The sequence below is a fragment of the Electrophorus electricus genome, chromosome 14, assembly GCF_013358815.1.
Source record: "Electrophorus electricus isolate fEleEle1 chromosome 14, fEleEle1.pri, whole genome shotgun sequence".
In the NCBI taxonomy this organism is placed as follows: Eukaryota; Metazoa; Chordata; class Actinopteri; order Gymnotiformes; family Gymnotidae; genus Electrophorus; species Electrophorus electricus.
In genome coordinates, this window is record NC_049548.1 from 2,403,079 (window position 1) to 2,419,958 (window position 16,880).

A 16,880-nucleotide genomic window follows, 5' to 3' on the forward strand; every position below is an offset into this window, starting at 1 on the left:
GCAGTAACAAAGACTAGTAGGTAAGAGACAAATTGCCCAACAGGATATACTGGCAATGGCAAGTGATGTGTTACACAAATATCCAAATTTACATATAGATATACAAGCCAGGCATGCAAACAGACAAAGTGAGGAATATTGATGGAGTTTGTCAGGTTCGGTAGGCAGAAGAGGAGTCAGTTGCAGGTGGAGATAACTAGGTTTAATAAAACCAGTAATGAGCATGCTAGGACAAAGCAGAGCAAGACTTTACAAAGAAAGTTACAAACAGGGGGGTTTAAATACAGAGACACATTAGGGAAAACTGGACACAGGTGAAATCAATAGACTAGGGATTGGGATTGCACAGACGGATTATGGGGAATGCAGTCTTTGGGAAGCAGGCTGGAGTCTGCAGACTTGACACTGACCTTGGAGAGAGAAGATGGAAGCTATCCTAATCTGTACATTAAGAAAATAGACTAATCTTTAAATACAGAAAAAAATACATTAGGCTAAACTACCCAAAATTACAGGGGGTGGGATTTGCTCTCTAGCCTAATGTGCATAGACAGTTAACACGTGCCTACGAGATGAAAAATCTAGGCGCATGCACAGTCTAACCTGTTCTCATTTCAAGGGTAATGGAGAAATCTAGACAAAGAATTAACAGAGTTAGCAAATGCTAGCCAGAATGAAAAAGCTAAACACAATAAACAAGCCAAATAAACAGAGCAAGACAGAGTCAGTGCGAGAAGAGAGAGGAAGTGGAGGGAAGAATAGAGGAAACACAAGCACGTTTACGTGATACAGTGTGGATATTCAATCTACAGACCTCAAGCTCCAGGTTCCATGGATTTGCCACTGCTCCTTTATCTAGAAGTCAGGTGTAATGACAAAGTGGACAATCAATTGCAATAACTGTTTAATTAACTACCAGTAATTACAAAATCCAGGACGGGAAATTGGATTCAATGTCCAGACCTGAAGACCTTTTTATTAACATTTTTGTTTAGAGTAGAAAACAATTTCTGACTGTTTCATTGATGGAAGGACACTCTTTTTTTCTTAGGTAATCTCAGATCCGTGCCTTAGCTCATCACTGGACAACACTCACCTGCACGAAGGTGATAATGCCACTGAGACAACAACTGGGAATGGGAGCTCTGTGGTGGTTCAACATGTACCACCAAATGGCAACAGTCTGTCTTCTCCAACTGCAACAGAAGAAAATATTGCCAAGTCTGTATGTACATCTTCGCAAAACACTCAGTCTTCATCCTCTACTCACGTCCTTGTCCAGGATACAACCTCTGTCCACTCTCCATCAACTGCCTCTATGGGTCTACCAAGTATTCAAGTACTGCCGAGAAATGAGTCTAAGGACATGTCTGGCGAGATCATAGGTCTGGAAAGTGAGCATTCTAGCCAGTCATCTCCAGTACCGCTCTCTGCTTCTGAAGCGTCCAGCAAACCCTCTGAAGAGTGTGAGAAGGAAGTGCACAGTTGCTCCTCAGAACCAGAGGCTATGTCATGTCTTAACCCAGATTCTCTAACTCCCAGTCCATCACCTTCCAAACAGAATAATGACATGCAGTCTGTACAGAGTGCCATGCTTGACTCTCCTGTTCCATTGCTGATAAAAGATCAAAATGGATTTAAGTTACAGTCTCATTCAAAAGAAGCAGTAAAAGAGATGATTACCAGTCAGATGCAGGGCCCTGCATTAGGCTCCATGCCTCCAACAGATAACGGGACCACAAAAGTGCCTGATCAGCCCTACGAGGACCTTGACAAAGCACAGTCTGCAAATCTAAACCAAGAATCTTCTATTCCACCACGGCGTTTCAATAGTCAGACCTCTGAACAGGGAACAGAGAAACCGCACACCTTGCAGTGTACCACCGGACAAGGGGAAACCTCAAAAAATAAAAATGACTCTAACAAGAAAGTGTTTGGACCATACCCTACTGAGGTAAGATTGCTATATATGTATTCCTTGTGGTTATGTCTAGCTTATGTCCATATTTGTGTTTGCTTTCTGTTTGTTTCTCCAACCATAGAGAGAAGTTCCAAAATCCAAAACAGATAACATTCAGAGTAAACAGCAAACCCACCTTAAAGAGTCCAAAGTGGAAAACAAGCAAACAAATGCTGTACAGAGTAATAGAGGAACAGAGAGTGTTAAACATGCCTTATGCAGAGAGAAGCCTTTATCTGAGGGGAAAAGAATGCCTTCAGACCAAAATGATGATGCAGCTTTTCAACAAGTGTCATCAAAGAAAAAAAAAGAAAGGTAAAGACACTATATAGTACAGCGCTCCTGCTTCCTTTCGACTGTTTAAGGACAGAATGTTTAAAAATAAAACAATTATTCATTTGTCTAATTGCTGTTACAAATATTCTGAGTTTCATTTTCCAATATTTTAGCACATCGAACCCTCAGGAGGAACCCAAAGACATAACTGTTATCTTCCATGCCATCTTATCGAAAGACTTTAAACTGGACCCATCAAAAGACTTTGTTACTATAAGATCAGGAAGTTTAGCAGAAAACTGGAATAAGGATATTTTGACAATGGAAATCACAAGGTGAGATGTTCAGAACCGTGAAGTTGTGAAGGCAATCTGCATGTGTTTCTGAAAACTTGTATGAGCAAAAAAGAAATATTTAGATAGATAGATATTTAAGTAATTCAAAATTCTGTATTCCTATCTTACATTTTGCTACAAACTGTTGGACACTGGTACAGAGTGATGAGTCTGTTCACATGGCTCATGTATTAGAGACAGCACACAAGCCATCCTCGTTTTACTATTTGCTAGTACACTGAGTAGACTTAAAAAGTTTGTATTTTATTATTGTTGTTTTATAGAAATAATATTTTCTCCCTTCTAACTTATGCTGTGTTAAAAATAAACTGCTTGCCTCCACAGAGACTTGGGACAAAATGGTTTTATTGTTCATGGGAAATTGCAGACAACCAAAAAGAATGTTGGGAAGTTTATTCCTTACAAATATGTTGTTAACAAAGAAGGCAAAAACAAAAACTCACTTCACACTGAGTATGAGCACATCTACACAGAAGAGGCCAAACACATTGTTAACCGATGTCTTTTCATTAAAGGGACTCTTCTGACACAGGAAGGTAGTGAAACAGTTCTCATTCTGAGAAATTCCTTAGAAATGACCAAGGTTTTGTTTTAAAACATGGTTTTCTGTTTTGTCACCTTTTAAATATGTATTCCTAATGAAGTGAGTGTCCTATTTAAAACAAATGAAAGCCATTATTTTGCACTGATTTATTCTGTAATTTACTGATTGTGCCTGTTTGCTTTTTGACATATAGCTAGCTAGAATTATGTTAATGTAAGCCAAAGGCCAGGAGTGATGTCAGTGTACCGAATGTGCAAAATGTTAGAAATCAAACCAGCAAACTGTTTTTCTTTTTTTAAACTATTTTTCTACAAGACAACACAAACAGGGTACAAATGACACAATTTAATTCCATTTAGTTTTTAGTTTTAGATTTGTTTTGTTTGTTTGTTTTTTACTGATCAGCCTAATGTTTGTGCATCCAGGTGAATGGCACCAGTATGATGACATAATATGTGCAAGGCCACCAGATGGCATGAAGGAGAAATTTAAAAGCTGGTTTACAAACATAAAGCCTGATTTGGTGAAAGGAAGAATTATAGCGGGAAATGAGATGCTAGAAACCATCTTTGATATCCTCCATGAGTGGAATAAGATAAACCTGAGAAACTTCTTTTCTCAGCTCCAGCAGTTTTTCACAACTTATTCAAATCCTTATGTATATGAAGACAAAGCAAAACCATGGCAAAATCTGCAGTATGGTAAAGAAGAGGTATAGGCTTCTACAAAAATCTCATATTTGTATACTATATATTGGGTTCTCAAATTCACTGGTAATGTTAATCCCCTCTATTCAATGTCTCCATTTTAGGTGAAAAAACTATTCAAATCATTCATGCACTGGAAGCTGTATCTCCAGCAGACAGACAGGCATAGCTTGAAGACAGATCCACTAAAAGCAGCCATTACCTTTCTGCTGGTTTCTAACAAATATGATCTCATGATGGGAGCAGATGTGAATTCTAAAATTGGCTGGATGCTGTGTCTTCCTGAACTGTCAAAGGAAAGATTTCGTTTTTACTGGGATGAGTTCTTCCAGCCTCTACAAGAAGAACGGTAGGGCAGAATAGCTTCAGGGGATTTATCAGCTGTAGTGGGTATGCTCAGTTTATCTGGATCTGTAATACTTGTTGCATGGTTTATTATTGTTATTGCACTTAAACTGTTTTTAACTTCCCAGTGTTGCAGATGCAGTCAGAAAGTTTTGCGAGACTGCAATTAACCAGAAAACAACCACCTGGATCCTTATAATTCCACTGTTGCATTTATTGGAGGGAGACAGCAAGCCATTTGAGCCAAACTCACTTGCCATTGGACAAGAATTTGATGTTTGGGCAGGACTTAAAAGGTTCAGGATTCCTGATGTCCATGTTACAGACTCCCAACACACAAGGCAAATATATTTGATTTGTTAATCCATAAATATATGATACACTTTCTGTTGACCTCTAAATATCGAAACTGATTTAATCACATTTATCTGAATAATATGATTAAAAGTTGTTGTTTTTTTAAAGAAGTTACCATGTAAAACATAATTTCCTGAGTTAAGCAAATGAAAGTCTATACACTTTTTTGTTTTTTACAGGGCATTAATGAAAGTAATGGAAAGCTGTAAACACTTGCTTCATGTCGATCAACTGCTTGCACGCTCATGGATGCGTGTGTTGGGCCTCAATAACTTGTTGGAATTCACATGTATGTTTTCTGTGGATACGTTGGATGTCCTTTTCATGATTAGCAAGAGTCTTGACATCAACATGCTATATATTTCCAAAGAGGTGAACCTTGATCTACAACTCACAGAACAGAGTAATTTTAACATAGCTTTTAAATAATGAAATTGATGTCAAAAGCATTGGAATATTGTGTGTTAAATTGCATTATTATAAATGAAATGAATTATTTATATATATATATATATATATATATATATATATATATATATATATATATATATATATATATATATATATATATATATAAAATGAATGACACACACACACACTGCCTGGCCAAAAAAATAGGTCACACACTCTTAATATTTCGTTGGATCACCTTTAGCTTTGATTACAGCACGCATTCACTGTGGCAACGTTTCCACAAGTTTCTGCAAATGTTTATTTCTGTCCAGAGTTGCATTAATTTTTCCCAAACATCTTGTATTGATGATGGGAGATTTGGACCACTGCACAAGTCTTCTCCAGCACATCCCAAAGATTCTCAGTGGGGTTCAGGTCTGGAATCTGGTGGCCAATCCATGTGTGAAAATGATGTCTCATGCTCCCTGAACCACTCTTTCACAATCTGAATAAGTGATTTTCTTAAGACTGCACAGCTGTTTAGTCCCAATCCCTTGAGTTCCCTTCACAATGTGCATGTGGAAATGCTCTTACTTTCACTATTAAACATATCCCTGAGTTCTACTGTTTTTCTACGATTTGATTTCACCACACGTTTAAGTGATCGCCGATCACGATTATTCAAGATTTTTTTCCGACCACATTCCTTCCTCGAAGATGATGTTTCCCCACTGTCCTTCCACTTTGTAATAATGTGTTGGACAGTTCTTAACACGATTTTAGTTTCAGTTTCCTTAGATGTTTTCTCTGCTTGATGCATGCCAATTTGACCCTTCTGAAACATTAACATCTTTTCCACAACCACAGGACTTTTGACATGGTTGTTTAACAAATGAGAAGCTAGTCACTGCATCAGTTAGGTTTAAATAACTTGTTGCCAGTTGAAACATAATCACCCATACAGTAATTATCCAATGAGAGGCTCTTACCTATTTGCTTAGTTAAATTCAGGTGGTGACCTTTTTGGCCAGGCTGTGTGTGTGTGTGTGTGTGTGTGTGTGTGTGTGTGTGTGTGTGTGTGTGTGTGTGTATATATATATATATATATATATATATATATATATATATATCTCCAAAATAAGGAAAAATAGATTTTAATAGTTTATGTATTTTTTATTTTTTATCTCATAGAATCTGAAAATGTTGCTTTCACATCTCATCTGTAAAACAGAAGGTGAAAAATACAGGTATGCTCCAGTGTTTCTCTGATTCTACAAGTTGATTTGAAATACACTTCCCAAATTCCATTGCAGTGTGCTGGAAATCAAAATGACATACCAACTAATCTCATTTTAATATTTTTTTTAGGTTTAAAGATTGTCAATATGATGAACTCTGCCTGAAAACGGCTATCACTGTATTGGTTTCAATCTGTACCCGTTTTAAAGAGCCATGTCATTATGAAGTTCCTATGGAGTACCTAAAACTCCTCAGTCTGATTATTGGTTCTACTTGTGAACAGGTAGACTTTTTTTACATTTTACATTCATTTACATCTGTTTTTCATAAGCTTGACCTTTTTTCTTTGCCCTACTGCTAGTGGACTTTCTAGTTGAAGCAGCCTCAAGCAAACCACTTGTTTTCAGCTGCTGAGCTATTGGTTGCCAACTAGTCTTGACTTCCCAAATATAGTGGCTTATGTTGTAATAATATGAGGAAGGTGGCAGCTCCCGTTTCCTTTTCCCAACTGTGAGTTGGATTCTGCCCAACTTGCTTGGGAAACTCCCACTTACCATTGCCTGAACAACATGCTGAACGAGAGATGATACCTTCCTATCTTTGATTGCTCCATGTTTCAGAATATGTAGTACTTATACCAGCCTTGATCTATTTTAAATGCTTTACAAATTATTATTTCAAAGGAATCAACTGAGGCCCAGAGAAACAGGAGCACAGAGGGGTTCTATAGGATGATAAGAATCGTAAGAGAATGGCTTCGAAAGACTTTCTCCAATCGTCTATTGAGCAGTACACACAGCTACACCACGTTCTCTAATACTTTTGAGATGGAGGTAGGCAGTTTATTCCGTGTTTATACTGAATTTTCAAGTGTTTACAAATGTGATGTATAGTTAATGTACCTTGCAAAAAAAAACAATATTTAGGTATGGAGCCAGTTGCTATCACTGACCTTTGCTGACAAGGAGTTCTGTGCAACATGGAGACAAGAATTTTTAAATCAGTTTGAGGGAAAACTGAAACAGGTAAGGAATATGTACTGTGGCTGTCTTCAGGCTTTTTATTAAATATACAGTGTAAAATAATTGCAGATGAATTACAGAAAATATCTGAGGCCACTGTACTCCATTTCCACTATCTTGCAGTGTTTCTCTTGTATTGTTCTTAGGAAAAGCCAACATTTCAGATTGAGATTTACTGCAACAAGGTAGAGAACATTGCAGTTAAGTTTCCAGTATTATCCTCCTGCCTTGAAAAATGTGCTTTGGAGGCTGTGAGTTCTATTTGCCAGGTACTTAATCTTTTTAGAAAATGATTTACCTACTAGTATGTATCAAAATAAACTTTTACATATCTGATAGCTTTCATTCTTGCTTTGACTAACCAGGGAGGCTCAGAGAGTGATTTATTTGAAAAACTTAAGAGCCATGACTTAAGTAAATTTGGATTGCTGGTATCCACAATTGTACTCAAAGCTTGGCCAAAGACTGAAGACGGAAAATACCTAGATGGAGATGAGCTAGTAGTGAAACACCTTCTTACATGGCGTACAGCAACCAGAATCTTTCAGTTGCAAGGTGGGAATGTCTAGAATTCTGCATGATGCTAGTGTTCTGATTTAACTTATGTTTTGATGTTTTATGTAACACTGTAGGTTTTGTTTCCCACAGGTGCAAATGGGAGACTGATCGATCAACTCTCGGACAATGCCAGAGAGAAAATGGCTGTGGCCAGTTCTGTGTTTAGCTGTGTTGCAGAAAAGTTCTTCCAAGGAAATATTACAATAAAAATGCTGAATCATATCCTGGAGGGAGAAGATGCGTTCTTTGAGCTTCTAAAGATTGGTAATCGCACAGACCAGCTGAACAGCAACACCTGTTCTCACTATATGCACATGTTCACATGGTGGGATATGAGCGTGTAGTCTACACCCTGCAGATGGACTCTGTGATGATGGCCGGTGTAAAGACCACAGGGCTGTGAAAACGCTTCTTAGAAGAAGGAAAGAGGAAGTTGAGAAGATCTACCATGAAAAAGAGATGGTGGCATGCCTACTCCGCGTGTGCCACACACTCCAAAAGTACATCAACGGTATGCTATTTACTTTCACATTATCCTTGCTTTAATTAGATATGTACATCTGGACGTGTGTAAAATATAATGATAATTGTTAAATATTATGATAATTAATAATGATTAAGGAATCCATTAACTTGTGAGAATGTAATTATTTTTGTGGAAATTTTAACTAATTACTAATTAAGTAATCAACTATGCAGTTGATACCAAGGACCTTGAAAATACCCAGCAAAACACTGTAGAGGACATGCTTCTAGATGATTTCATGGAAGTTCATCAGTTTGACCAGAGTTCATCAGAAGTGACAGGAATGGTCACATATTTCAACCTTTGTGACATCACCAGAAAAATGGCAAAAAGTCTGCATGATTTGCAAGAAAGCTATATTTTTGCTATGTGTTGGGAGAACCAAGCCCAAAAACTCTCAAACATTGGTGATAATGATAATGATGATGATTATGATGATGATGATCCTGAACCAAAGCTAAGGAGAAATATGGAGCAATGCACATTAGAGTTCATCTATACAGAAGTATTTGAGCCTTGCTACGTTCAATATGAAACCATCTACACCAGGTTGAAGAGCGGCACTATCACATTCCAGGAGGTCGACAGTGCCTTCAAGGCCTACATGGGCAAATACACTGATTTTAGAAAAGATCTGGAGATTATGTGCAAAATCAATCCAAAGGATGATAAGCGATGGATTAAAAGAAGAATCCAGCAGATCCAGCAGTACCATGACCTTCATCTTGCAGTAGAATCAGCCCAAGTGATCGTGGACGTCATGAAAGTGCTGTGTCCTATGGGAAATTTCCAAATTCTAGATAGACTGCTTCATGCTGTGAGTCATCACAACAAATGTATATTTTTGAAAATGTGCATTGTGTCTATATAGTAACCTAAATAAGTCTTTATACTATATCGGTGAATTGCCCCTGGTTAGTTTTCACATTCAGTGCACTTAGTACATTTAGTTTTAGAGATTAATGATATCATAAAAAAATATATTAAATAAATAAATAAATAAATATGAACCATATTTCAGAGTGAAGCTGATTTTAAGGAGGAAACCTTAGATCATATTGATGACAACTTGATAAGTGCCAAAGAGGTCGTGGCAGACATAACGGAGGCTCGCCGACTGTGTCTCCAGGAGCTTGGCCATAGGAGAAATTTGGTTGAGTGGGTCAAAGAAGCATTGAAAGGTGAGATCCTACCCTGGGCTTTAACCTGTGAAGTGAGCATCTGGGATATTACTAATTTCTGAACAAAAGAATAATGCATGTTTTAAGCATGTTGTGCTCTCTGCACCCAACCTTTGTCCCATTCAGTACATTTTACTCCCATTTTCCCCAATAGTATAATTTTCTATTTTTTCCTTCTACAATTTATACCTTTGTTTGAGTAATTCAACAAGTCATCACTGTTTTAAATACTTGTGATATTTTGCAGATATCAGTCAGCTTACAGTATTTGTGGATCTTGCTACAATCTCTGCTGGGGAGAATGCTATGGATGTGGATCGTGTCGCTTGTTTCCATGACGCTGTGCTGGGATATTCCTCCATGCTGTATGGCCTTAACGCTGACTCTGACTTTGATGCTTTTAAGAGGGCCCTGCAAAAACTCTGGCAAGCTCTGGAAAATGACAGTAACATCACAAAAAAGCTGGTAGGATGAAATATAGCTGATTGACTTAAAACATGTTAACTTTAAAATTTGAGGTTTTGTTTTGGTCTATTGTGTATGCTTGTAGTGTACAATAATATATAACCAGTAAACACCTTAAAACAGAGCACAGTACTGAGTTACTATGTTAGCATTGTATTACCCCGTAGCACTAATTTGCTCAACATAATATTTTTGCCGGTGTTTGTCATGAATTGTACTAGGACCACACACTCAGTTGGTACACTTTAGAATCTGTTAGCTAAGGGAAGCTAAGAACCAATTTAAAATAATTACCCCACAACCTTCTTATCATATTAAGACTTAAATTAGCCCAGGCAGATTAGATACCTCTATAGCTAAGATAGGTAGCTAACTAATATCTAGGGCCATGTTTACAAGATGCAAAGAAACTTGCCTAAAATAATCAGGTAATCAAAATATATTTTGATTTTTGTAACCACAAATGTTACTGCATAAATACTCAAAACACAATGACAGACTGTCAAAAAAACATTCAATCTACATCAACAACTTTTTAAAATTAATTTCTGGGTTCATATAAAAAATTAGTACAGGTTGTTCAAAGCTATGATCACAAGTAATGTATGTGGCTGTTTTGATGTTATTTAGAAGTTAGAAGGTTAAATCAATATTCAGCTTCAATGAAAGTTATTTTTGGGTCCAGAAATGTTGACAGAACTGTGCTAGTTATACTAGATAGTACGACCGCTTTCTTCTGTAATACATGAACAATTATCTTATATATAACAATTATCTTATATATATATCTCTGTTTTGATATCAGCGAGATACTGCCAGGCACTTGGATTGGCTGAAGACAGTGAAAGAAAGTCATGGATCAGTGGAACTGTCCTCCATTTCACTGGTCAAAGCCATAAATACAAGAGGAGTATACACCATCAGTGCACAATACCAGACAAAGGTTTCTTTTGTGTCATTTTGTTAAAGACTGGAATTTACCTACAATAGATAGTTAAATGGCATTGTGTCTTTTAGGAGAGAGTTTGATAAAAAGGCATTATTTTATTCAATTAAAGGTTCAATTGAATATACTCTCTACTGCATTACTTAGTGTATGTGTGTGTGTGTGTGTGTGTGTGTGTGTGTGTGTGATATATCACGCACACTTATGTGCCGTATCAAAACTTCATCTGCTCTTATGGTAACAGATCAATATGGATACTGCTCTCAGGCTCGATGTCCCTGAGGAACATGGAGAGGGGCAAGAGAGTCGTCATTATGTTCTTGAAGATGTGAGAGACCTGCAAAATAAACTCATGCTTATGTCTGGAAAAGGTGAACAAAGCAATGAGGTGGAACATTTCACTGAGGTAAAAATGGTCTACATTTAAACATATCGTTGTCTTTGCAATGATTTTATCTGCGATGCTTCATAAATGACGCTGATTGATGTCATCTTGTCATCTAAGGTTTTTGACCATGTTCAGAGACTAGCTGGGACCTTCCTTGATATGCTTTCTGCTGGAAACCCTTTGTTTAGACACTGGGAAGCAAAAATCATCTGCTCTGATGCAGTGTTAAGCTCAGATCATCACAGCAACTCTGGAATTATTCTTAACTTCAATTTAAGTAGTATTCCATACAAAATACTTGAAGGTAATGCAATTGAACAACTCCCAGAACTTTGCAAGAAAATGGAGAGGTACTTAAATGATTGGAAGATGTTTATGGACAAACAGAGATCTGAGAACTACCATCTTAACTATTTCACTGCTGAACAAATTGTCTATCTTTGTGAGCAGCTCTCTTTGAAAAATTTAAATGAAGACATAGATGACAGTGCATTAACGATGCTCTCTTTTATCAATCCCAAATCTACCACATATGATGTGTGGAAAGCATGGAACCTCGTACATGCAGATTTGCAGAATGTGGGTACTGCAAATTCAGTTTCGACTGACAGAAGCTTAAACACAAGTCTGCAAGACATCTCTGATAAGGTTTTTGGGTTAGGGACACTGGATATGATTTGGGAGAAATATGTCACAGACATGAAAACATTTCTCCCAGATGTACTGGAAATTCCAAATTTGGCCAGACTTCTTGGTAGACTGAATAGTACAGTGAATTTGGATTCAGAGGATGAGGACCAGGAAGAACTCCTGCATTTACACCCCAGCAAAAGACCCATCAGACGTGTGTTGCCAAAGGGTCTGGTAAATGGCCGTCCCAATCTCATAGTTTGTCCCAGAGAAGAGGTCTTGGCCACCTGCATCAGTATTTACTCTGTCAGTGAATATGAGCCACTTCCCACCTATGATGAAGTCCTACTATGCAGCGCCGCCACTCCTTACGAGCATGTGGAACTTTTTCTCAGACGATGCTTGTCCAGTGGATGCATGGGAGAGAAGATATACTGCTTATTGCATGCTGACCTATTGAACTATGAGGTCAGTTATGCTGTGGAACAGTTGTTTCACAGACTTCATTCTGGATCCAAGAAGGATTTCAAACTTGTGATCATTTGCAGCTCGGAACACGCATATATACCTTCAGCATTTGGCCAGTTCAAGTTGCACATGATTCCAAGAGAATCCTTAGAGGGAGTTCAAGCTTATCTGTCCAAACACTATACAGTCCCATCCGACCTGCCTAGTGCTGCAGCTGTGTTCAAAGACAAACAGTCTGTTGGAATCGTGTCCTCAGAACGAGCAGGAGTTGGTAAGAAAACATTTTCACTCAAGTGAACCATTTTCAGAAGTATTCTTGCCCTCATTTGTTCAGTAAATGCATCTAAAAGGTAAATGTATCTGTTTTTTTCAGGTAAATCATTGTATGTTCAGAGGCTTTACGAAAAGCTTGAAATGTCTGAAAGACCTGGATCTTCATGTCTGAGATGCATTCGACTAATTGAACCCACAATCAATGAAATTAGCATCCTGCAGTCATTGCTGGACACACCAAACAAGAACGGGCTTGTGATCTTTCACTTAGATGTTACAACATCGGTAAGAGTTTAGTTGGGTGAGACATAACAGTTGCTGTACAAAATATTAAGTATACTGGGATTCATTATATGGTATTATTGTAGGTGCAAAAAGGATTGGATGAGTTTTTATTCAAGCTGTTGGTTCTTGGCTATCTAATGGATACTGAAGGACATATGTGGAAACGTAGCAGCCAGCACTTGTATGTCATTGAAATGTTGCAGCACACCACTGAATCCCCAAAATTTGTTCCAAGAGTGGTAAGTGTCTTCTTTACTCATCATTTTTAATTTACTCATAAAAGTTAGATTTTATTTATAAGTTTTAATGTTTTCAGTGCTTCATTTACAATTGAGATCCAACATTTTCAACAAACATTTTCATTTACAGGATTCAAATGTGCCTTTCACCTTCACTGAGGTATTTCCCAGAGTGAAGTGCAGACCCCCTAAAGAGGTTCTGGAGCTAGAAATTAAAATAGAAGATGACCCTAGCTTTGAAATTGAGGACCCACTTATGGATGATGAGCATTTCAGAAGTGAAGCTTATCAGAGGCCTTACCAATATTTAAAGCGTTTCTATGAGGGAACTGACCTTGACAATTTTACCTTCATTGGAGTTGAAGGTTCCCACAAAGAATGTCTTCAAATGATGTTTCTCTACTGTGGCATTGTTGATCCATCATGGACAGAGTTGAGGAATTTCATTTGGTTCCTTAATCTTCAGTTGAAAGACTGTGAGACATCTATTTTTTGCAACATGGAAATTGTTGGCGACACTTTGGGAGGATTCAGAAAATTTGTAGTTGACTTCATGATTTTGATGGCCAAAGATTTTGCCACGCCATCACTAAACATTTCTGATCAAAGTCCTGGGAGACAAACAGTAGACCTAATAGGTGTTAATGAAGAAGATCTAGCCCCATTCCATATCAGAAAGAGATGGGAGTCAGAACCTCATCCATACATTTTTTTCAATGATGATCATGAATCCATGACCTTTATTGGTTTCCACCTCAGGTTAAATAATCAGAAAAGAGTTGATGCCATTGATCCATCATCAAACAAAGTGATAAGGAAGAACATCATGACAAAAGAGCTTTATGATGGTCTCCAGCTTAACAGGGTCCCTTTCAACATAAATTTTGATGACCTATCTAGAGGTGAAAAGATCGAGTATTTGTGCAGTGTTCTTGGTGTTAAGTGGCCATCAGATCCTGATGAGACCTACCAGCTGACTACGGACAACATACTGAAGATGATGGCAATTCACATGAGGTTCAGATGTGGCATTCCAGTCATTATTATGGGGGAAACTGGTTGTGGAAAGACAAGACTCATCAAATTTCTTTGTGAGCTGCAACGCAGTGGGACCCCTGCAGATAACATGAAATTAGTCAAAGTTCATGGTGGCACAACCCCTGAGATCATTTATGCCAATGTACAAGAAGCTGAGGCCATTGCATCCTTGAATAAAGAGAAACATGAACTTGATTCTGTCATTTTCTTCGATGAAGCCAATACTACTGAGGCAATTGGTTGCATAAAAGAAGTGCTATGTGACCACACAGTGCAAGGTCATAAACTTAAACTCCACACTGGACTACATGTTATCGCTGCATGTAATCCCTACAGGAAGCACTCGGATGTGATGATTGAAAGACTGGAGGGAGCGGGTTTGGGATATGTAGTGAAAGCTGATCAGACACAGGATAGACTAGGATCCATTCCCCTTCGTCAGCTGGTGTACAGAGTTCACGCATTGCCCCCAAGTATGATTCCCCTTGTGTGGGATTTTGGGCAGCTCAATGATGACACGGAAGAATTGTACATTCATCAAATAGTTAGGAGTGTGGTTGAAAACAATTCAATCCAGGGAGACTATATGGGAATGATGACTAATATCCTTTCTGTGTCACAGCACTACATGAGGAAGAGGAAAGATGAATGTAGCTTTGTCAGTTTAAGGGATGTGGAACGTTGCATGCAAGTATTTGTTTGGTTCTACACTAATTACAAAATGTTTTTTGAAGAACTCCAAGAGCTCTTGAAGAAAAAGCTAAAACAATCAAAGATAACAGATGAAGAGGACAGAGACCCAGTTGAATGGGCTCTGTTGATGGCAGTCACCGTGTGCTATAACTCATGCTTGGAAAAGAAAAAGGAATTTTGGACCAAACTCTGCAGATTCTTTCCAAATTACAACAAATTAGCAAATGTGGTAAATGAAATCTCTCTCATTCAGGATCTTCTTCTACATGATGTGCCTTTTAGTGGTACAATTGCAAAAAACAAGGCTTTGAAAGAAAATGTATTCATGATGGTGGTGTGCATTGAACTGCGAATCCCTCTCTTCTTAGTTGGGAAGCCTGGGAGCTCAAAATCTCTCTCAAAGACTTTAGTGGCAGATGCAATGCAGGGCCAGGCTGCACACTCTGAATTCTACAAGAATTTGAAGCAGGTCCACTTAACATCTTACCAGTGCAGTCCTCACTCAACTGCAGAAGGAATCATTAACACATTTAAACAATGTGCTCGCTTTCAGGAAGGCAAAAATCTAAAAGAATATGTCTCTGTTGTTGTACTGGATGAGATAGGCCTGGCAGAAGACTCACCCAAAATGCCTCTCAAAACACTTCACCCATTGTTGGAAGAAGGTTGTACTGATGATGACCCGCTCCCCCATAAGAAGGTGGGGTTCATTGGCATCTCAAACTGGGCTTTGGACCCAGCCAAAATGAACAGGGGAATATTTGTCTCCCGAGGTGACCCAGACGAGAATGAGCTAATCTTAACTGCTGCAGGAATTTGTTCTTTGGATCCAATGGTCTTGGGAAACATCAGACATATTTTCTGTCCTTTGGCAGGTGCTTACTTGGAGATATGTAAAACACAAGATAAAGGTTTTTTTGGCCTACGTGATTACTACAGCTTGATCAAAATGATATATGCTGTCTCGAAGTCTTCAAGTCTTTCTTCAGAAGAAATTGTTAATGCAGTACTGAGGAATTTCAGTGGCCTGGATAATGTGGACACTCTAAATATCTTCTCCAAAAAACTGGACATTCGACCTGATTTGGATAGCATTAGTACTATCAATCTTGTGGGACAAAACATTAATGGAATAACTCAGGATGAGGACTGTCGCTACCTTCTTATCCTAACCAAGAACTTTGCAGGTCTCCAAATTCTTCAGCAGAATTTCTTCTCAGACAACAACCTCCCAGAGATTATCTTTGGCTCAAGTTTTCCTAAAGATCAGGAGTACACACAAGTTTGCAAGAATATCAACCGTGTGAAGATCTGCATGGAAACTGGACAGGCTGTTGTGCTACTGAACCTTCAAAACCTGTATGAAAGTCTCTATGATGCACTGAATCAGTATTATGTTTTTCTTGGTGGCCTAAAATATGTGGACCTTGGCCTTGGGACACACCGTGTGAAGTGCAGAGTCCACAAGGACTTCCGTCTCATTGTCATTGAAGAGAAAGAGGTGGTTTACAAACAGTTCCCCATTCCACTAATTAACAGACTAGAAAAACATTACATTGACATCAACAGTGTTCTAAACAGTAATGAGAAGGAAATTGTCAAATGTCTGCAGAACTGGGTCCAACATTTTGTGTCTCCCAAAAGTCAGCATTGCAGTTCACACAAGTACTTGCCCCCAGATGTTTTCATTGGCTACCATTCAGATACTTGTTCCTCTGTGGTACTGCAAGTAATAGACAAACTGAGAGATGAAACTGGTCATTCAGATATACAAGACCAAGTGTTGGAAGAAGCTAAGATTGTCCTACTGAATTGTGCCACCCCAGATTCAGTGGTGCGATTGGAATACACTGACTTGCCAGATGTGGAATCAGAACGATTGCTAAATACATACTTCAAGGTTCAGCGGCACCATTCTTTAGCTGAGTTCATCGGCTCTCACATCCAACAGGGACACTGGAACCATTACATTTTCACAGAGGTAAGATTTT

At 38.3% G+C, this 16,880-nt stretch overlaps 1 protein-coding gene across 2 annotated transcripts in view; it reads left to right on the forward strand.

Moving 5' to 3' along the window:
- The window catches only part of LOC113591432 (E3 ubiquitin-protein ligase rnf213-alpha-like), a 34,409-nt gene that overhangs the window by 2,265 nt on the left and 15,264 nt on the right, over positions 1-16,880 (forward strand). The window contains exons 3-28 of one of the 2 annotated variants that reach the window (XM_035533292.1): positions 1,052-1,954; positions 2,043-2,275; positions 2,410-2,571; positions 2,917-3,128; positions 3,562-3,848; positions 3,948-4,192; positions 4,317-4,529; positions 4,725-4,917; positions 6,130-6,185; positions 6,307-6,460; positions 6,861-7,010; positions 7,104-7,202; positions 7,346-7,468; positions 7,565-7,754; positions 7,848-8,021; positions 8,116-8,268; positions 8,457-9,100; positions 9,305-9,464; positions 9,712-9,929; positions 10,735-10,872; positions 11,120-11,281; positions 11,381-11,567; positions 11,811-12,632; positions 12,735-12,919; positions 13,003-13,158; positions 13,289-16,870. In XM_035533292.1, the coding sequence (XP_035389185.1) occupies positions 1,052-1,954; positions 2,043-2,275; positions 2,410-2,571; positions 2,917-3,128; positions 3,562-3,848; positions 3,948-4,192; positions 4,317-4,529; positions 4,725-4,917; positions 6,130-6,185; positions 6,307-6,460; positions 6,861-7,010; positions 7,104-7,202; positions 7,346-7,468; positions 7,565-7,754; positions 7,848-8,021; positions 8,116-8,268; positions 8,457-9,100; positions 9,305-9,464; positions 9,712-9,929; positions 10,735-10,872; positions 11,120-11,281; positions 11,381-11,567; positions 11,811-12,632; positions 12,735-12,919; positions 13,003-13,158; positions 13,289-16,870 (9,801 nt within the window). Of the gene's footprint in view, positions 1-1,051; positions 1,955-2,042; positions 2,276-2,409; positions 2,572-2,916; positions 3,129-3,561; positions 3,849-3,947; positions 4,193-4,316; positions 4,530-4,724; positions 4,918-6,129; positions 6,186-6,306; positions 6,461-6,860; positions 7,011-7,103; positions 7,203-7,345; positions 7,469-7,564; positions 7,755-7,847; positions 8,022-8,115; positions 8,269-8,456; positions 9,101-9,304; positions 9,465-9,711; positions 9,930-10,734; positions 10,873-11,119; positions 11,282-11,380; positions 12,633-12,734; positions 12,920-13,002; positions 13,159-13,288; positions 16,871-16,880 lie in introns of both variants that reach the window. The other variant, XM_035533291.1, reaches the window with a different exon arrangement.